Source organism: Oreochromis aureus, linkage group 12, assembly GCF_013358895.1.
Source record: "Oreochromis aureus strain Israel breed Guangdong linkage group 12, ZZ_aureus, whole genome shotgun sequence".
NCBI classification, from domain to species: domain Eukaryota; kingdom Metazoa; phylum Chordata; class Actinopteri; order Cichliformes; family Cichlidae; genus Oreochromis; species Oreochromis aureus.
Window position 1 is genome coordinate 36,410,197 of NC_052953.1, and position 23,116 is coordinate 36,433,312.

The 23,116-nt window shown below is 39.5% G+C and overlaps 1 protein-coding gene across 5 annotated transcripts in view; it reads left to right on the forward strand.

Moving 5' to 3' along the window:
- ydjc (YdjC chitooligosaccharide deacetylase homolog) overlaps positions 1-23,116 on the forward strand; it is a 45,331-nt gene that overhangs the window by 7,602 nt on the left and 14,613 nt on the right. For 2 of the 5 annotated variants that reach the window (XM_039620986.1, XM_039620987.1), the window contains exon 2: positions 15,910-15,990. The exons of 2 other annotated variants lie outside the window; for them this stretch is intronic. Coding sequence is in view for 1 of the 3 variants with exons in the window: in XM_039620985.1 (XP_039476919.1) it covers positions 1,351-1,389 (39 nt within the window). In the remaining 2 variants the exon portion in view is untranslated. Of the gene's footprint in view, positions 1-1,149; positions 1,390-15,909; positions 15,991-23,116 lie in introns of all 5 variants that reach the window. One more of the 5 variants, XM_039620985.1, reaches the window with a different exon arrangement.

Here is a 23,116-nt window from a genome sequence, read left to right on the forward strand (position 1 = left end):
ACACACAATACAGTCTAAGTATTAAATCTGAATACTGAATGCAGAATTACATGGGAAAAAACGTGTTAACTAAATAGGACATGATGTGGCTGGAAAGACAGATGTCATAAGATGGAAAGGGCACAGAATCCAGCGCGATTAAATGGGAATGAAATGCTGGCTGATGTACCCTACCAGTCAAAAGTTTGGACACACCTACTCATTCAGTGATTTTTCTTTATTTTTACTACTTTCTACATCATAGACACAAACTGAAGACATCAAATATATGAAGCCAGATATATGGAATTATGTATCTGTCAAGAGATGTAGTCTAAGACACTTCTTCAGCTTCGAATCAGAGAGGAGAAACACACACTGCAGTTAGTTACTTGCGAGCAAGGGCAGCCACAGAGTACTCGCACAGAAGTGAGGGCTCTGAGACTCGCACCCTGCCACTGCCCTGCTCTTTATTTATACATCATTGGGTGCGTGTGTGTGTGTGTGTGTATGTGTGTGTGGGGGGGGGTCAGAGTGTGACCCCATAAAAACTTCCCTAAACCTGCTGGTCTGGAAGTCCAACAGTTCATCTAAACAAAAAGGCACTTAGCCTAAAACAGACATATATACGTTTATCCTATCATAAAACAATAAGAGAAGGTATGCCCTTTTCCCATCCTCGCAGGATGTGGGTTTGAATGCCAGAACACTCTGGAATGCACACAAAGCCTTTTGCAGCCTACTAAAGATCACACATCCTATCACTACACAATCGATTATACACCTCTAAGCATATATGGAAACTTGTATCATTAAAAGATTATACTGACTACTAAGTACAATTTCCCATTGACAGTATCAAAGAAAAAAAATCATAAATAACTCTAAATATGTCTTATATTTAAGATTCCTGAAAGTAGACACCCTTTGCTTTGTTGACAGCGCTTCAAACCCTCAGCCTTTTCTCAGTGAGCTTCATGATGTAGTCACCTGAAATGGTTTCACCTCACAGGTGGGCCTGTGAGGTGGTGGAATTTCTTGCTTTCTTAATGAGGTTGGGACCATCAGTTGTGTTGTGCAGAAGTCATGATGGGACACAGCTGACAGCTGTATTTGACATCCCATCTGGTTTGCATTTAGTTGGACCATCATTTATTTTATTTTTGACAGGACAATGAGTCCAAACACACCTGCAGGCTGTGTGAGGGCTATTTGACCAAGAAGGAGAGTGATGGAGTGCTGCACCAGATGGCCTGGCCTCCACAGTCACCTGATCTAAACCCAGTGGAGATGGTTTGGGATGACCTGATATGCTCCTCGACTGTCCAAAGAAAAAAAAGAGAGAGACAGACAGAACTTTATATACAGTGAATGAGTATATACAAGGAGGACATTATGTGCAGCAAGTGGGTGAGTTATGTACATTATATAAATAGAAATAAAATAAGATAAAACAATCTGGAAATTTACAGCTTGTGTACATTGCGTGAGGAGGGTGTTAAAGTGTCTTGTGCTATAGTGAGGCCAGAAGGATTCAGGATGATGAGAATGAGGTAATGAGTCCTGTCTCAGTCACTTAAGGATGATGGGGGGGCTGATTCAACACACAAATGGCCTGAGGATAAAAACTCCTCTTGAGCCTCTCTGTTCTTGTTCGGATGGTGTGGAACCTTCTGCCTGATTTCAGAAGCTGGAACAGTTCATTGCTGGGATGGGATGGGTCCTTCAAAATCTGAGTTGCTCTAGTCCAGCATCTCCTGACGTAAATGTCCTGTAGGGAAGGGAGAGCAGTCCTGCAGAAGCGTTCTGCCATACAGATCACTCTCTGAAGAGCTTTTTTATCCTTGACACAGCTGTTTCCATACCAGAATGTGATGTTCTGTGTGAGGATGCTCTCCACAGCACCTGTATAGAAAGTCCTGAGGATCTCTGGAGAGACCCTGAACTTCCTCAGTTGTCGTAGGTGGTACAGGCGCTGCCTAGCCTTTTTGGTCTGGACCTGAATGTGGGCAGACCATGTCAGGTCTGAGGAGATGTGGACACCGAGATACTTGAAGGACTGCACACTCTCCACTGGAGCTCCATTAATGATAATGGGCTTGTAGTCTCTGTGCTGACTCCTTCTGAAGTCCACCACCAGCTCCTTTGTCTTGTCGACGTTCAGCTGGAGATGGTTGTCCCGGCACCACGATACCAGATTCTTCACTTCATCCATGTAGGCCGCCTCATTGTTGTTGGAGATGGCGCCCAACACCACTGTGTCGTCACCAAACTTCACGATGGTATTGGAGCCGTGGGTGGCCACTCAGTCTGAAGTGTAGAGGGAGTAGAGCAGTGGCGAGAGGACACACCCCTGTGGCGCTCCCGTGCTGATGGTGTTGCTGTCGGAGACACAGCTACACACCTTCACCACCTGAGTTCTTCCAGTGTGGAAGTCCAACAGCCATGCACACAGATGGCTGTTGAGTCCCAGATCCCTCAGCTTTGTGAACAGTCTACCATGAACTATTGTGTTGAACGCTGAACTGTAATCAACAAACAGCATTCTCACATAGTTACCCTGTTTCTTGTCCACGTGGCTGAGGGTGGTGGCAGGACGTGGGCGATGGTGTCCTCCGTGGATCTGTTGGGTCGGTAGGCGAACTGGAGCGGATCTGTGGTGTTTGGGATGGAAGAGGGGATGGTTTTCTTCAACAGCCTCTCGAACACCTTCATAACCACCGAGGTCGGTGCAACTGGCCGGTAGTCATTCAGGCACGAGGGCTTGTTGTTCTTGGGGACAGTGATGATGGTAGATCTCTTGAAGCATGTGGGGACCACAGACTTCGCCAGGGACTGGTTGAAAATCGAAGTGAACACACCTGCTAGCTGGTTAGCACAGCACCGCAGCAGACGGCCGGTGATGCCGTCTGGCCCCGCCGCTTTCCTTGTGCTCACTCTCCTCAGCGCCGCTCGGACGTTGTGCTCTGCAATGCTGATCGCCGGTCCCTCTCTGATGATGTCACCGTCCTCAGTTGTCAGGCAGTCGTTAGAATTAGCCGCCTGGCTAACCTCGAAACGGGCGTAGAACTGGTTCAGCTCGTTGGAGAATGTAGAGTCAGCATTGGTCGGCGCAGTGTCCCTGGCTTTGTAATCTGTGATTGTGCGTAGTCCGTGCCACATGCTCCGTGTGTCACCCCGGCTGAAGTGAGACTCCACTCGCTCCCGGTACCGGCGTTTGGCATCCCTCACCGCGTGCCGCACATCCGTATTAGGCCGCTTTGTAGGCGCTCATATCACCAGTGTCGAGACCCGCATTGTAGGTGGCAGTCCTGGCGTTCACTGCAGTGTGGATCGATCTGTCCACCCACGGTTTCTGGTTCGGGAACGTCACGACTGTCGCAGTGGGGATGATCTCATCTAGCATGTTTACGAAGCTTACCGCTACATCCGTAAACTCATTGATGTCGACTGCGCATGCTCTGAACATGTCCCAGTCTAAGTAGTTGAGCGCGTCCTGTAGCGTAGCTTCTGATTGGGACGACCAGCATTTCACCTCCCTCGTAGTTACTTCATCCCTCCGAATGTGTTGTTTATACTCCGGGATGAGGAAAATGGCGTTGTGGTCAGACTTCCCAAAGGCCGGGTGTGAAACAGCCTTGTAGCCCTGCTTGTATGGCGTGTAGCAATGGTCCAGTATCCTATCTCCCCTCGTCAGACACGTGACATGTTGGTGAAAGGTCGGCATGACTTGTCCGAGGTTTGCTTTATTAAAGTCTCCTACTACAATGAGGGCTGAGCCCAGATCCCTGTTTTGAAAGGCACTCAGCACATCATGTAGTTCGGATAGAGCCATACCAGTGTCCGCTTGGGGTGGGATGTAGACCACTGTAGCGATTACCGAGGTGAACTCACGGGGCAGGTAGAAAGGGTGACACTTAATGCTCAGGTATTCCAGATGTGGCGAGCAGCCGGTGGAGAGAGTAGAAATGCTCCTGAGGTCACACCACTTTCTGTTTACCATGAAACACACTCCTCCACCTTTTGTTTTGTTCGACTCTGCCGTTCTGTCCGCACGGAGCACGAAGAATGAATCTGACGGAGTTATGGCACACTGTAAAATCTAATTAGTTTCCAGAACTCAAAAAAATTATGGAAACTCGTTGCCTCAAAAAAATTGAGTAAAGCTTAGCTAAAAATGACTAAGTTAGGACAACTTATTTACTTTGAGTACTCTGTACAAGCTCATTTGTTCCCAGAACTCAAAAAAATTGGATCAAGTTTACGTAAGATGACCAAGTTAGGGCAACTTACTCATTTTGAGTACACTGTACAGCCTTGTTAGTTCCCAGAACTCAAAAAAATTATGGAAACTCGTTGCCTCAAAAAAACTAAGTAAAACTTACTTAAGATGACTGTTAGGACAACTTATACATTGCAAGTCTGCAGTATTAACAATAACTTGATATTTCTGACTGTACAATACTAATTGTTTACCTACTGACAAACATGTTAAGTTCAACTAAATGAAAAAACAATTTGTGGTAACATGAATATGATTAAAAATAATTAACAACACTTTTTGTAATGATGTTAAAATGAGCCCAACTTTTATTTTCAAACACAACAAAGTATAACAGCCAACATACTGGACACTGTTCTGCTGAACAACAAACAATTATATTGCCATCACTGTTATAATCTTACAATGAAACAAAGTCTCAGATGTAATTATTCTGAAAATAAGTTTAGGCCCACCACAGTTTGTTTTGTACTTACATTACTTATATAATCAAAATAAAATATTTATTGTTCTGTCACAAGTGCAGTCTCTAATTTAAACAACACATTTGTTTTCCATTCCAACACATGAGCTGGAATGTTGTATTATTTTAAGGATGCTTGTTTCCAGTCCAGGCATTACTGCCTGAATGACTGTCATGGATCGAGGTGATCCAAATGTAGGTGCAGAAGAAAGTCTTTAACTTCCCTTAAGTACAGTGGCAGTGGATGTGGGTTGGAGATGCAATGAACTTGAACCTGCAGGCGACCATCTTCACTGACCACACCATCTGTGACACTCTCCTGGTGTCCTGCATGCAAACAATCATATTTTTTGGAACATGAACTTAATTGCTTTCTTAAAACATTTTTTTCTGCATTTGGTATAGAACAGACTCCAATTTAGACGATCCCAGGCTCCCTCCCCACCGGAGAGGTGACATTCAATGTCCCAAATTGTCAGTCTGCATAGCCCTGACCACCACCCAACACACAATAATGTCATGAAAGCATCATTTTAAAAAAGGGCTATGCAAACATGGCCAATAACTTTCATTCTAATGATGTGCAAAATGATTTTGGGCACAAAACAGATTTTGCTGTTAGAAAACTTGCAGACTTCACTATATACAGTGTAGACCCTCTAAACTAAGTTTGGGGGATGTGATCTTTCAAGAAATGCAGACCAAACTGTTGTTGTTTGTTTACTTACACAACATGTCTTGTAGAATTAACTGTGGTCACCAGCAACAGCATAGTGCAGTCATATCTCAAGTCTAACTAGAAAAATTTGCATTTCCTGCGAAAATGCAGTGTGGATGCTTTAAAGCTGAAGCTGTCTGCTGAAAAAAGCTGAAAAGTTGCAGAAATTGTAAAAACTTTGCAGAAGCAAAGGAACTTTTCTAAAATGTAATAACTTAGCAGAACTGTAATATCTTAGAGGAAACATAATACTTGGCAGAAATACAATAGCATAGCAGAACTTAGCAGAAATATTGTAACTTACCAGAAACATGATAACTTCTCAAAAATACAAGAATTTAGGAGAAATAGTATAAGATAACAGAAAGAATATATTTAGCCAAACATTCTTAAACATTACAGAAATACTATGATTTAGAAAAACAGTACAACATAGCAGAAATGCTGTGATTTACCAGAGACACTGTAATATACTATGAACATTGTAATTTTATATAAATACTATGTTTTAGCAAAAATACTCCAGTTTAGCACAAATATTATAATATAGCAGAAACACTATTCTATAGCAGAAATGCTATATTTAGAAAGAAAAATATAATATAGTAGAAATACTATGATTTAGCAGAAATCCTACAATATAGCTTAATAACAATGATTTAGAACAGATACTATGATTGAGCAGAATAGTAATAACTTAAGTGAAAATATTGGAAAGGTAAAATGATAAGCTAAATAAAAAGGAACATGGTTAAGTTCGCTCAAAACGAATTTTTGTTCACCTGTGAAAAAATAAAATAAAAATACATTTAGAAAAAAAAAATAAGAACAGCCAACAGATACACAAAATCAAATATGGATACACACACACACACACACACACACACACACACAGCAGCAGCAGCAGCAAGTGAGCAGGGGCTGTTAACAGCATGTTTCTAGGTCAGTAAAACAGCTGTGAGCTTCTCAATTTGAATCCACCAATCAGAGAGGCTGTGTGCTTTTTCCCGCCAAAACTGGTGCACCAAGTGCAGGCTTTTACACATGCAGCACAGAGAGAGACAGGATTTTTGCAGTGTATTTCTCATAGTGAGGACTCCCCTCAAACAAACAGCCATAAATTCCTAACCGTAGGGGCTAAAACAGTCATTCTTAGACCGTTTTGTTCAGAAGACATGGGGGAATCTTGAAATGTTGACCATTTAAAATACAAATATGAAATATTAAAGATATATGACATAGATGATTGGTTGTCTCAGAAGCCATGAATGCCCCAATATGCAAATTTGAATGTGCCAGGCCTCAGATATGATTGGTTGTCTTAGAAGCCATGAATGCCCCGATATGCAAATTTGAATGTGCCAGGCCTCAGATATGATTGGCTGGCTGGGAAGCTATGAAGGCCCCAATATGCAAATTTGAATGTGCCAGGCCTCAGATATGATTGGCTGGCTGGGAAGCCATGAAGCCAACAATATGCAAATTTGAATGTGCAAGCCCTTAGATATGATTGGTTGTCTTAGAAGCCATATAAAAAGCAATAAAACTGTACTATGATTTGGTAGAAAAACTATAATTAATCAAAAATACTATATTTGGCAGAAATACTATTTTTTAGCAGAAAAACTATATTTAGCACAAATCTTATAAAATGGCAGAAATACTATAATTAAGCAGAAATACTATATTAAGTACAAATCCTATAAAATGGCAGAAATAGTATGATTACTGAAATAAAAATAAATACTGAAAAGCAGCAGAAATGCTATGACTTAGCACAATAGTAATAACTTAAATAGAAAAATTGGAAAGTAAATGGACAGCTGAAAAAATCCTGAACATGCTAAGGGTCCCTCAAATGTAATTGTGAAACGAAAGAAAATCAGCAAAAAAAAGTATAACAGTCACACAATCACAAATATGTACACATATGGAAACACACATGCACAGAGAGACACACACAGGATCAAATTCAGTCAACCAGTCTAAATATATTGAATTTAAATCATACAATAAGATGCTCCCATAAAAAGGCTCTCTCGCCCTCTAATTCTCTTTCTCTCTGTCACACACACACACACACACACACACACACACACACACAGAGCAGCAGCACCAGCAAGTGAACAGGGCCTGTTAACAACATGTTTCTAGGTCAGTCAAACAGCTGTGGGCTTCTCAATTTGAATCCACCAATCAGACAGGCTGTGTTGTTTTTCCCGCCAAAACTGCTGCACCAAGTGCAGGCTTTTACACATGCAGCACAGAGAGAGACAGGATTTTTGCAGTCTATTTCTCATAGTGAGGACTCCCCTCAAACAAACAGCCATAAATTCCTAACCGTAGGGGCTAAAACGGTCATTCTTAGACCGTTTTGTTCAGAAGAGATGTAGGAATCATGAAATGTTGACCATTTAAAATAAGAATATGAAATATTATAGATATATGACATAGATTATTGGTTGTCTTAGAAGCCATGAATGCCCCAATATGCAAATTTGAATGTGTCAGGCCTCAGATATGATTGGCTGGATGGGAAGCCATGAGGGCCCTGATATGTAAATTTGAATATTACACTCCTCACAGAGGATTAACTCCCTGGGGAGCTGGCAGAAATATATAGAAATACTATGGTTACCCAGAAATACTGCATTTATTAGAAATACTATGTTTTAGCACAAATACTTTAAAATTGCAGAAATACTGTAATTAAGCAGAAATACTATATGAAGTACAAATCCTATAAAAAAAACAGAAATACTGTACTATGATTTGGTAGAAAAACTATAATTCATCAAAAATTGTATATTTTTTAGCAGAAATACTAATTTCTGCACAAATCTTATAAAATAGCAGAAATAGTATGATTTAGCAGAAATGCTGTATTTAGCACAAATCTCATAAAATAGCAGAAAAAGTATGATTTAGCAGAAATGCTGTATTTAGCACAAATCTCATAAAAAAGCAGAAATGGTATGATTTAGCAGAAATGCAGTATTTAGCACAAATCTTGTAAAATAGCAGAAATAGTATGATTTAGCAGAAATGCTGTTTTTAGCACAAATCTCATAAAATAGCAGAAATAGTATGATTTAGCAGAAATGCTGTATTTAGCACAAATCTCATAAAACAGCAGAAATAGTATGATTTAGCAGAAATGCTGTATTTAGCACAAATCTCATAAAACAGCAGAAATAGTATGATTTAGCAGAAATGCTGTATTTAGCACAAATCTCATAAAATAGCAGAAATAGTATGATTTAGCAGAAATGCTGTATTTAGCACAAATCTCATAAAACAGCAGAAATAGTATGATTTAGCAGAAATGCTGTATTTAGCACAAATCTCATAAAACAGCAGAAATAGTATGATTTAGCAGAAATGCTGTATTTAGCACAAATCTCATAAAATAGCAGAAAAAGTATGATTTAGCAGAAATGCTGTATTTAGCACAAATCTTATAAAATAGCAGAAATAGTATGATTTAGCAGAAATGCTGTATTTAGCACAAATCTTATAAAATAGCAGAAATAGTATGATTTAGCAGAAATGCTGTATTTAGCACAAATGCTGAAAAGTAGCAGCAATGCTATGACGTAGCACAATAGTAATAACTTAAATAGAAAAATTGGAAAAGCAAAATCGACAGCTGAACAAATGCTGAACATGCTAAGGGTCCCTCAAATGTAATTGTTAAATGAAAAAAAATCTGTAAAAAAACGTATAACAGTCACACAATCACAAAGATGGACAAATATAGAAACACACAAGCACAGAGAGACACACACAGGATCAAATTCAGTCAACCAGTCTAAATATATTGAATTTAAATCATACATTAAGATGCTCCCATAAAAAGGCTCTCTCTCTCTCTCTCTCTGCGTCACACACACACACACACACACACACACACACACACACACAGGGAGAGAAAATCAAATTTCTAGGTCAGTCAAGCAGCCTGGGAGCTGCTAAATTTGAATCCACCAATCAGAGAGGCTGTGTACTTTTTCCCGCCAAAACAGGTGCACCTGTTTTTACACACACGCAGCACAGAGACAGGATTTGTGCTGTCTATTTTTCATAGTCAGGATTCCCCTCAAACAAATGGCTATAATTTCCTAACCGTAGGGGCTAGAACAGTCATTCTTACACCGTTTTGTTCAGAAGAGATGGGGGAATCTTCAAGTGTTGACAATTTATCATTAAAATATGAATTATTGAAGATATTTAACTTCTAATGCACCATAACTGAGTAGAGGCGAAGAGAAAACTGCCCTGACTTGCCCTCGAACAAAGCTTTGTAACTCTAAATCTATTTGGAGTATCGATATCATTCTTTCACTGTAAGAGACAGCAGGCTTTGGTGAACAGTCATGGAAATTTTCAGGTCTCTGTGGGAATCCAAAAAAAAGATATGACGAGAGAAATTTCCAGAGTTTGAAATCTGAAGAAATCTGAGCGAAGGACGAATTTCCTACCCTCAAACAAGTGTAACTCATCTCAGAACGGTAATAGGTGAGAAAAAAATTCTTGAATTGTGAGCGTCAGGAGCGTCTGAAGATATACTGGGACAAGCCTCATGTTTTACCTTCGCTTCGTTAAGGAGATATGACAATTCGAAAATGCCTCTCATGACAGAAATCAAGCGGTGATTTTGAACAAACTCTTCATTGACTTTGTATGGAGACTTTTCCGACCTTGTGTTGGTCTGAGGAGATTTGGCAAAATTCTATAAATCCCACAACAATGACAGTGACATTTTCTGAAAGCCAGCAAAAATACCTACGTTTTGATGTATAATTTGTGGGGGTTGAGTGAAAATTGAGCAAGTAGCAAGAAGTTGTTCGGACATGAAGAGAAGACTGCGAAACTTACAGTGGCTCACTGAAAGCCAAGTGCATAGCAACCATAACAACGCATGTATTTTGTGAAAAATCACAATTTTGCAACTGAAAACTTAAAAAGGGATAAGATGAAAATGGTAACAGATATGAAAAAGCTGAATCATACATGAATAGCCCAATAATTTATGAACATTTTAAAGTTTGAATGGTTGTTCTAGGTGAAAGTATGAGGAAGTAGTTAAGTTTCAGAAACAGGCAAGTTTTAGCAGAATTTTGGAAGTTTTCCATTCATTTCAATAGGACAAAAAAAAGCATAAAAAGCTTAATATTTTAAAAAGTATAATAGCAAAAAATACCAAAAGTCATAGCCGGAATTAGCAGAAATAGCAGAATAGTTTAAAATTTGAACGGCAAAAATCGGCTGAAAATTGTGGAAGTAGATAAGGTCCAAAAAACGTACGGAAGCAACTATAAGAATAAAGTATAAAGTATAAAGAACTAGAAAAATTTGCATTTCCTGCGAAAATGCTGTGTGGATGCCTTAACGCTGAAGCTGTCTGCTGAAAAGCTGAAAAAGATGAAAAGTTGCAAAAAGTTGTATGGTGGTGAAAAAAAAAATTTCACCCTAAGCAGGATTCAAACCTGGCCCTCCTGGTCTCAAGGCAGCTACTCATCTCACTGAGCCAAACTCATTCTCACAAACAAGAGGTGGACAGACTGACCATTCTGCTGAAATTAGCAGAAGCTGCTGAGAATTGTGCTGATAAGAGGCGAAAAGGATGAAAATTTTGCAGAAAAGAGGTGAATCAGCAGAATTTCTGCAGAAAAGAGGTAAAGAAGCAGAAAGTTGCGCTGAAAAGAGATGAATCAGCAGAATTTCTGCTCAAAAGAGGTTTTTTTCTGAAAACAGCTGAGATTTGTGGTAATAACAGGTGAAAAGGCTGAAAATTTTGCAGAAGAGGTGAATAAGCAGAATTTGGGCTGAAAAGAGGTGAAAATTCTGCTGAAAAGAGTTCAATCAGCAGAATTTCTGCTGAAAAGAGTTCTGCAGAACTCTTTTCAGAATTCTGCTGAAAAGATGTTTTTGCTGAAAATAGCTGAAAAAGCTGGGATTTGTGCTGAAAAGTGGTGAAAAAACTGAAAATTTTGCTGAAAAGGGGTGAAAAAGCTGAAATTGAGTTGAAAAAGTTTAACTGTTAACTGAAAGAAATGTTGCCATAAGCGGGATTTGAACCCGGGCCTCCCAGTCTGAGAACGGATGCTCATCTCACTGAGCTAAAACACAGGTCAACACGGCAAGGAAAATCAGTGACGCCACTGATGATATGGCAGAAATGGGCAAAAAATATTGCAAAAAAAATTCAATATCTCAAAAAGTATAGAAGTTATGAGCACCAAAAGTCATAGCCGGCATTAGCAGAAATAGCAGAATTTTTTAAAGTTTGAATGGCGAAAATCGGATAAAAACTGTGGGAGTAGTTAAGTGCCGAAAAACGTACGGAAGCAACTAGTAAATAGTGGAATAAAGAATAAAGAGAAACAGGAACTCAATAGTGTGGAAGCCCTTTTAGGGCATCCACACAATAAAGAGAAACAGGAACTCAATAGTGTGGATGCTTAAAGCATCCACACAATAACAGAAGACAGGAAAAGATCAGTAAACTTCCCCAAACCAAAGCACAAATAAAACAATAAGTAAAACAGGCTGATCTAAAGTATGATTAAAGTTCAGCCTGATTAATATAAATGTCACTGACAGTTGCTAATATATTGGAAAACCAAAATACTTACTGAGGTCTTTCTGTCCAACAGCAGGAGTGCTGGTCCCGAGCCTCAAAGACAGTAAGAAGCAAGCAGAGGGAGAAAAAACAGAACATTTTTCAGAAACTGATTTGATCCTTAATGGCTGTGCAATCATTGTAACATAGAGTTTGCTTATGTTGTTAAATAAAGGCTAGATTTGACATTAATAGATGCCACAGATGTTCTAAAGCTGCCACAAAGCATGAAAAAAAAATGGACGTCTCCGGCGTCGGAACATTTTTGCAAATATGTGATGTCTTGATAAATCGAGCAGATATTTGAAATTTACACAGCTACATTCTCGCCTGAAAACATCTTAAAAGTTTATTATGTGACCCAGAAAAAGTAATAAGTTTTTCAGCGGCACTCCTCCGCCATTGCTCGCTTACAAGTACGCACAGGCTCCGACAACCGTGGCCGACAAATGCGATCCTCCTTTTCCCCAGACTACCCTTTCTGGGTCACAAAATAACCTTTTAAGATATTTTCAGGCGACAATGTAGCTGTGTAATGCTCAAATATCTACTTAATTTATCAAAATATCACATATTTGCAAAAGTGCTTCCACGTTTTCAGAGAGCTCTGTTATCCACACCCCACACCTACCCCACCCCTAACGGTTGCACCTCCCGAAGAATTTTGTCTGGGCTCTTATCTCACTTATTTATTTCAAACAATCAACAGAAAATCTCACCACATAGTTTTATGTAAGGTTTTTAAGGCTGTGGTGTTAATTTTTAAGTAACATGAGCCCAGCAACAGCAGCAACGCTAGGCTAATACTAACTAGCTAGCAAGATTTTAAACCTGGTGCTAAACTAAGAGAAGCCACAAAATCAGTTTGAATAAGAGTAAACATTTACTCACCAAGTCAGTGTATCAGGTAAAGATCCACAGCAATGACAACAATAATATCTTGAGCTGACGCTTCTCCAGGTTTGCTCAACATATTCCATAAAAATGCACCGTGAACATGCGGACTGATCCGAGAAGGGAGGAGGACGGTAGTGACGTGGCATTTTCAAAACACATCTTTCATCCTTCCGCACTGAGAAGCAAAACTTCCAGCTTACTTAGTTTTTCTAAGTTAAGACAACTCAAATAAATGGAGTTTATCAGCGTTTTTGCATAAAAAGTACTGGTAACGTATTTAAATCGAGTTCTGATAACAAATTGATAAAAATTGAGTTCAGCCTATTTATTATTTTTAATTAAACACAATATTACATTTTACAGTGCACGGTGGGGGTCAGCCATGTGTCTGTGAAGCACAGCATGTTGCAGTCCCTCATGTCACGTTTGGAAGGTAACTCTTGCCCTCAGATCATCTAGTTTGTTCTCCAACGATTGTACATTAGCCAGCAGGATACTGGGCAGTGGTGCGCGGTGCGCCTGCTGTCTCAGTCTGTTCCGAACGCAAATCCGAAAACTAGAAGTTCCTGGAATGTATAACAAGGTAATAAACAAGTAAAAAGCTAAAAAGGTGCATAGTCTGTGCGGAGCGGTCAGGAAGGCGTCTGGACGTGGCTGTGCCATCTTGTGATCTGTGACATCTTGTGACAAATAAAGAATCTTGAATCTTGAATCTTGAATGAGATGGAGCGCAGAGTGAAGGCCAAAGGCCCAAGAAGTGTGTCTCTGGGAACTCCTTCAAGACTGTTGGAAAACCATTTCAGGTGACGACCTCATGAAGCTCAGAGAGAGAATGCCAAGAGTGTGCAAAGCAGTAATCAAAGCAAAGGGTGGATATTTAGAAGAATCTAAAATATCAAACATGTTTTGAGTTATTTCACACTTTTTTGTTTACCACATAATTCCATATGTGTTCATTCATTCAGTTTTGAGGCCTATAGTGAGAATCTACAATGTAAACAGTCGTGAAAATAAAGAAAAACCATTAAATCAGAAGCTGTGTCCACACTTTGACTGGTAGTGTATATTAAATATTAGCCTGTAGTCGGTATTCATTAGTGACTTGGTCTTATGAAACAGAACCATTAGTTTTTTGCTTTTAATAAAATCTGATATGTTAAATATATGCTAAAATCTGTGTTTAAAATATAAAGTATGTAGTAATGTATAGAGCAGGGCAATATGACCAAAAATATTTATCACGATATACATTTGAAAATTTGCGATAACAATATTACTGACGATATAATTGACACTAGACAAAATACTTTACAACTCCACAACTTTATTAGTGCAAAAAAACCCCATCAATGTATTTTCACTTAAACAAGCGGCTGTTTTTTATGTGCATTAAAATTATATAAAAATGCAACAGTGCAAATTCCTTGCTGACAGTTTAACCAAAAGGCATTTCCAGTGGAAATTGGCCGACATATCCTCAGCATAACCATGTATAATATCCACAAAACTTAAAAAGAGGTTATACACACACAATACGGTAATATTATGTTGAAGCACAGTACGTATCACTCCGCGAGGCTCCTGCCTACGTTAGCCGTAATGCTCCGACAATCCATCAAGCGGTGCGGCTTCGTAGCTTAACAAAGTCGTACTAAAACATTTGACAGATTTTCGAGTGCCGTGTACCACATAAAATCGTTTCGAGGTCAGTAAACACAACCAGAATTCATACCCAGAATTCATACATAAGGCACGCGGGATTATAAGGGACACTGTCGATTTTCAGAAAAATCAAAGGACTGATTTTAAGTGTGCCATATTTTCCAAACAACACGGTAATAACGACGGCCCGCTAGCATGCGCTACCAAAAATAGTGCTTTGTTGTGTATCTGATGGACGAAAGCTAAACCAGTTCCACACCACTGAAGTTGCAGCATTTTTACAAACCAATTCTGGTTCATCCATTTCATTCAACGATCCACTTTTGCTCTTCTCATTCTGCGTCGCCGCCATGTGCGTATGTAAACATAGGCACTGCGCATGCGCGTTTTACCCATATTCTATCGCGATAATTCATTTTCCTATCGTTGCCCAAAATTACACCGGTATTACCGTGAACGGTATGATATGGCCCAGCCCTAGTAATGTAGTAATACTAATCATCACATCAAAAAATTTGCAACATAGATAGTAGGGCTGTTCGATATAACGATATATATCGGATGACGATATAAAAATGTCTATCATTTCATTTTACGCTATCGTTTGTTTCGTGGTGTCGCAAAATAAACTGTTTACGGCAATATTTTTTCATTGTTTTGATGGTCACTGTAGTGGCTATATTAATTTCTTAATTTCTCTCTCTCTCTCTTATATTTAATATAACCACACTACGGACGGACAAGCGCACGACAACGTTGCGGTTAGCAACAACGACGGTAACACCATTGCGTGTCCGCTTGTTTATGTTCCACATAAACCTTTCACAATAAAGCTCAAGATCCTGTTGAGACTTTTCAAAATAAACTCAATCACGTGAAAGATGCAGAGTATTTACGGATGAGAAGCAAAAAAGAGCCGCCAGGTGCTAAAAAATAAACCTTAGACTCAAACGTTAGAACAGGCTTTTCCCCGCAGCACGCCGTGTAATAAATACTCACAAAGAAAATGGCGGCCGTTACCACTTATGTCTAAAAATGTATAGTTTCATGCATCTGTTAAAATACTCGACTCCAGGTACATGACGCGCAGCTGGAAACACTTCCCGCAAGTCGAGCTGCCCGAGATTCACAGAATTTACAGAAAATGTTACATTTTTGTGATTTATATCGTTATCGGACGATAGATGTCTTAATATCGGGATATGAGATTTTGGTCATATCGCACAGCCCTAATAGATAGAGTTTGTTTGATACATCCTGATTGCATTATTTGTAACAACCAGGACAGAAGCGAGGAAGGAGGAGAGTAGAGGAAATTAAGAGTGCAGCAGATTGATGAGACACCAGGTGAAGGTGAAGAAGAGGTGAGTACCCAAAAGACCAAACACAGGTAACAGAGTTTAAAATGGCCATTTTGGCAGAATAGAAGCAGATACATTGAGACCAGAGCTGGTAAAGTTTAAATATGCATATAACTACTTCATCAAGTTTTATGCTGCTGCTTAAAATAATAAATAGTAACAAAGCTGAAGAACTCTTACTGCACTGATAGTTAATCTTAGTATCATTCTGTGCGAGGGCCAGACCTGGCACGGGGGCCTGCATGCACCAACCCACAACCCTGGTGACACCCCAGCCATGACCCAGAACCCAAACTCCCAGGCCCAGCCAGAACACCAAGTCCGCAAGCCTGTCCTGGACTCATTCAGGATCTTCATCCTTGGTCCTTTGTAGCATTTTTAAGATAATACACAGGTTTATTTTTCAAAGCAATTTAGAAATGTTTGGTGATGGTTTACTCGGGATTATTGAGAATAAATAATTGATTCTGAAATTTCTACCTAAGTACATTAATGAAGTATTTGTACTTTGTTGCTCCCCCCGGTAAATGCCACTATTCTCTTAGTGAGTCTTTATTACATACCGTGCTGCAGGGAAAAGCCTGTTCTCACCTTTGAATATATTTTGAATAGACAGCTCTTTTTTGCTTCTCATTTGTAAACTCTCTCCAGCCGACACATGAAAACAACAACACAAAGTAGTCACTACAGAGCAAGGTTTAGCCTATTCAGAGGCTGACTGTCTGGCGGATACTCGATGGCACAGCTGGTCCTTTTTTACTGCTGTTGTTGAAGTAGATGACAATCAGGTATGTGCAGCTAAAGAATGGGAAATCCAGTCCTCCATCCAAAGGGGAGGAAAGTACCTGCGGTGTGATCAAGTTGGAGGAGCAAGAGGAACTCAAAACAAACCAGCCCTCACTATGACATAAGTGCTGTTAAATAGAGCAAGGAATTTTTAATGCAGCTTTTATAAACATCCTTATTTCATTTGGATTCTTACATTATTTTACTTTGCCCGAGGAATGTTGGGGAAACCTGCAGTCAGCTGAGACTGAAGAAGTCACCTGGTTGGGTGACAAAATGTTTCTCCCACTGAAAACGTCCAGATGAACAGAATCAACCTTTTGGGATTTAGTTACCTGGATGATTGAGCATGCATCAAGATATTTTACTTTGCCCACAGAAACAAAATTATTTTACAAATACCAAAACTACCATGGAAATAAATGATTAGCTCCTCTGAGAGCAAGCCCAGCCCATTCTTCTTTGGTAAATCTCTCAAGCTTCTCTGGCATGGACTTTGCTCTTCAGTTCACCCCATAGATCTTCAATAGGAGGGCTTTGTGGAGCCCAGACAGTAATGTTCACTTTGGACTTGTAGAGGAAGTTTTTCATCAGGAGTGTCATATTTTTTGGGATGTTGTCATGTTGAAAGACAAAACAATGACCTAGATGTAGTTTTGCTGCTGACTTTTAAGGTTTTCTGTCACATATTTTGATTCCTTCCATCTTGATAAGATTCCCAGTTTGTCAGTCTATTCCTGTTTAGGATTCTTGTAATTTTCATCTTTGAGACTACAATTCCCAATTTGGCGAAGTCATTCACTACTGTCTTTTGGGGTCTTTAAACCTATCTCTCAGTAGTTTGTTCAGTACTTTCAGCTCTCTTTGAATTTCTTGATGATCCTTCTCCCTCCAGCTTTTGGCACTTGGAAAAGTTGTGATAACTTCGTATATCCATTTCCTGCTTTGTGAAAATCAGCAATCAGTGTGTGTGTCAGGGAGCTGATAATATTTACCCACTGAGTTTTTTTTTGTTTTTGTTTTTTTATTCTGATATTATGTACAAATAGAAATAGAATAGAATAGAACAGAAATATCCTTTGTTGTTCCTCATTGGGGAGATTCATGTGTTCCAGCAGCAAAGATAGACAGATGGAGTATGCAGGGTCACACAAAAGTCCAGAATATAACATAAAAAACAAGAAATAAGAGACCGTACAGTGCAAATTTACAACATAAGAAAATAAATGAATAAATATGTAATTTATGATTAATTTAAAAATAATTCGTGTGTTATACAAAAAACGAATATAATTAGAATGTGAAAGTGTTGAAAAACTTTCATTATGGGTTAATACATTTGTCCTCATTTGTTCCAGTGTGATATCATGTCAGTTTAGGAGTTTAGTGAAAATTCTAAAACCTGTCATCATGCAAGCTTAGACTAACGTTCATAAATACCATTGTATTCACTGTAGTTGTAGATATTGAAATCAAACATCTACAATATAGCTAATAATATATAATTGCTATAATATAGCAAGGCAATCAATAAATTATGGTCTACCAATGTCACAAATCTGTTATTAAAGTTAAAGTCTTGAGTAGCAGTAAAGCTGCTGTTGATTATTGTGATTCAATTCAATTCAATAAATTCATTTCAGTTTTATTTATACAGCGCCAAATCACAACAACAGTCACCTCAAGGCGCTTTATATTGTACAGTAGATCGCACAATAATAAATACAGAGAAAAACCCAACAATCATATGACCCCCTATGAGCAAGCACTTTGGCGACAGTGGGAAGGAAAAACTCCCTTTTAACAGGAAGAAACCTCCGGCAGAACCAGGCTCAGGGAGGGGCGGGGCCATCTGCTGCGACCGGTTGGGGTGAGAGAAGGAAGACAGGATAAAGACATGCTGTGGAAGAGAGACAGAGATTAATAACAAGGATGATTCAATGCAGAGAGGTCTGTTAACACATAGTGAGTGAGAAAGGTGACTGGAAAGGAAAAACTCAATGCATCATGGGAATCCCCGGCAGCCTACGTCTATTGCAGCATAACTAAGGGAGGATTCAGGGTCACCTGGTCCAGCCCTAACTATATGCTTTAGCAAAAAGGAAAGTTTGAAGCCTAATCTTGAAAGTAGAGATAGTGTCTGTCTCCTGAATCCAAACTGGAAGCTGGTTCCACAGAAGAGGGGCCTGAAAACTGAAGGCTCTGCCTCCCATTCTACTTTTAAATACTCTAGGAACAACAAGTAGGCCTGCAGTGCAAGAGCGAAGTGCTCTAATAGGGTGATATGGTACTACAAGGTCATTAAGATAAGATGGGGCCTGATTATTTAAGACCTTGTATGTGAGGAGCAGGATTTTGAATTCAATTCTGGATTTAACGGGAAGCCAATGAAGGGAAGCCAAAACAGGAGAAATCTGCTCTCTCTTTCTAGTCCCTGTCAGGACTCTTGCTGCAGCATTTTGGATGAGCTGAAGGCTTTTCAGCGAGTTTTTAGGACATCCTGATAATAATGAATTACAGTAGTCCAGCCTGGAAGTAATAAATGCATGAACTAGTTTTTCAGCGTCACTCTGAGACAGGATATTTCTAATTTTAGAGATGTTGTACAAATGGAAGAAAGCAGTCTTACATATTTGTTTAATATGTGCATTGAAGGACATGTCCTGGTCAAAAATGACTCCAAGGTTCCTCACAGTGTTACTGGAGGCCAAGGTAATGCCATCCAGAGTAAGAATCTGCTTAGATACCATATTTCTAAGATTTTCAGGGCCGAGTACAATAACCTCAGTTTGATCTGAATTAAGAAGCAGAAAGTTAGCGGCCATCCAGGTCTTTATGTCTTTAAGACATTCCTGCAGTTTAACTAATTGGTGTGTGTTACCTGGCTTCATGGATAGATAGAGCTGCGTGTCATCTGCATAGCAGTGAAAATGTATGCTGTGTTTTCTAATGATGCTGCCTAAAGGATAAATGTCTAACGTCCACATGGCCTATACATGTAGTGAACTGTAACAGTGTTCATTGTGTGCATTTGACCTTTACTTAGCTTTAACTTAGAAAAACACATTAAGACATTAACAAAATCAGCTTACTATCACCTCAAGAATATTTCAAGGATAAAAGATCTGATGTCTCAACAGGACCTGGAAAAACTAGTCCATGCATTCATCTTTAGCAGGCTTGATTACTGTAACAGCATCTTTACAGGTCTACCTAAAAAATCAGTCAGACAACTACAGCTCATTCAGAACTCTGCTGCTCGAGTCCTCACTAAGACCAAAAAAGTGGACCACATCAGTCCAGCTCTGAGGTCTTTACACTGGCTGCCTGTCCGTCAGAGGATAGACTTTAAAGTTCTGATGCTGGTCTATAAAGCTCTGAATGGTTTAGGACCAAAATACATCAGTGACCTCCTGACCCAGTATGAACCTTCCAGATCCCTCAGGTCATCTGGATCCGGTCTGTTATCAGTCCCCAGAGTCAGAACCAGACACGGAGAAGCTGCATTCAGCTTTTATGCTCCATATATCTGGAACAAACTCCCAGAAAGCCTCAGATCAGCTGAAACACTCAGTTTATTTAAATCCAGGTTGAAGACTCACCTATTCTCAGCTGCATTTGAATAAAGCACCAAATCCACACTTAAGTTTAAATTTCAAAACCTACTTTTTAACTACTGATTTTATCTACTGTTCTGATTTTATCTACTGTTTTGATATTTGATTTTATATACTGTTTTGTTTGTTTGTGTGTTTGTTTGTTTGTTTGTTTGTTTGTTTGTTTGTTTGTTTGTTTGTTTGCTTGTTTTAATCAAATTTAAATCATGCTTTTTATTTGTTTTTGTTTTTAATGTCTCTGTAAAGCACTTTGAATCACCTTGTTGTTGAATTGTGCTATATAAATAAACTTGCCTTGCCTTTAACACAGTGGACACACCTCATACCAGCTGCCATGCATGGTAGTGAATTTCAGCTGTTATGAGACTTGTCGTCTTTTTCTTTTGGCTGCTCCCGTCAGGAGTGACCACAGCAGATCAGTTGCTATCATCTAACCCCATCTCTAGTATATTCATCTGTCAGACCAAGCCCTGCATGTCTTCTTTCACTACATGTATAAACCTTCTCTGTGGTCTTCCTCTTTCCCCCTCCCTGGCAGCTCCATCTTTAAATGTAATGGTATCTTGGCTGAGAGATGTAGAACTTGTGTTTGAATGTCTGGATCAGCACGTGAGGGAGTTTCTTTCTGTCTTTCACAGGAGCTTTTCAGTTGCTTCTGCCAATTTAGTTCATGTTCACACTTGCATTCATCCTGAATAACTCTGTGCCCTTTTCATCTTCATCTTTCAACTTCAGTTTTCCCCACTGTGAGAAATCTGGGTGTCACCTTTTATCAGGCGTTCAGTTTGGAAAAACATGTTGGTTAGCTTTTACAAACTTAAATACACTGTGTCTCAAAGTGAAATCAAAGTGATTGTACATACCTTTATTTCATTACACATTGATTATTGTAGTTCATTTGCCTGAGCAGGTCATCCCTGGATCACTTACCAGTGTTTCAGTATTCTGCTGTGAGGCTTACCACTGGGTCCCCTTAAGGTGGACAGATTATGTCTTCCTGCCTCCACATAAAGTTTGGGGCTCAGTTTAAAAGTGTGCTGATCATTTTGAGACCCTCCATGATCAGATGCCTCCATATATCAGTGAGCTGCTACATCCATATGTGCCAGCTAGATCTCTGAGGTCTGCTGATCATTGTTGGCTGTACCTCGATCCAGAAGACAAAATGAGACTGCCCTTTGGAGGTTGTGGCCCCCAACTTCTTCTATTGGACCAAACATCTGTGGACACTACTGTTACCATTTAAAAAGAAACTTATGACCTACCTGTGCAGGCTTTGCTTATAATTCAGGAATAATGGTAAACATGAACCTGTAGAGCAGAATATTGTTGGGTTAATAGACACGGGGGCTAAGATTAACAGGAGTGTTGTTCTGGGTGGTTTTTTTGGCTTGTTTGTTTTTTCAAACTTGATCTAAATAGTAAACACACCTTAGATGTTTGTTAAGGTGTTACTGTTTGGTTTCTAGGTGGCTCCTGTGTTTGCCCAGGTAGATCAGATAATTTTACACTGTAAAAACCAGCAGCTCCGTCTGGCTCATCATGCTCTGTACTTACCTGCATGGACTGAAGCTGTTCATATTAGAAAGCAGCCCCAAACTGAAGATCCAGAGACACTGAGAGACAGAGCGTAGTAACTCAGCAAAGAAGTAAGTGAAAGATTTTCCAGCACTTCTGACAGGGGATTTCTTTAAATCACCCTGCCGTTCTTCAGTTGAGACGTCTGAGTCAGAAAACACACAAACACTGCAGAAGTTTTTCACTCGCGAGGGGCAGTCATAGAACGCACGAACTGCGCCCCACGACTGCCTGCGACATTTATTTATACAAGATTGTCTGTATTGTGTGTGTGTGTGTGTGTGTGTGTGTGTGTGTGTGTGTGTGTGTGTGTGTGTTTGTTACATAGATAACATCATCACTCCAGTAGCGGGACTTTCCCTTTTCTACATCTAAATGTTCTCTGAAGACAGGAAGCGGTTAGTAGCTGCATCGGTTCATCACACAAGTTACTAGGTAAAAAGTCATTTAAACATGTGCTTAATAAGAATATAAAAAGATACATTTCATATAGCTGATCATATTATACAATATTCTCTTAACATTCCCTCCTGTTGATCATGAAATGAAATGTACAATTCATCAGTGAGTAACTACTTGTTTCTCACATTTTCAGTTACTACATCATTAGTTACACTTCATCTTCATCTGAAAAATAGGAAAAGAAGTCTTCATCGGTTTTGGTACATCTGCGTATGCTGTGAATGACAAACTAATCATCTGTGAAATTACAGCTTTAAACAAAGAATAACATACGTAAAGAAAGGCAAAATAAAATCAAGAAAAATTCAATGACGATCAACAGTCTCTTTAAAACTTGTTAAAGTTCAGGGCTTCTTCCTGGATCAGGATGTTGATGATGTTGTGCACCTTACAAAAGTCATTAGATCAGATTTGGTGCACTTGTTCCAGGGTGTTTCCCATACATGGCTGTGTTAATATGCTCGGCATGTGCGAGCAAACATAACAGTCTTTCTCTGTGGTTTTGTTAAACACATATCTGTATCAGTCACCTTTCATCCAAGGATGGATGTGATCTTGTGTCATGTCCATTAGGTGTAAGTTGTCGTGCGTCCATCTTCTCTGTCTGCCTTGTGGCTCGGCTGCTATTGGCATCAGCTGGGATCCTGTAAGGGTGAGCTTTTGTAGTCAAGGTAACCAGCAGGGTT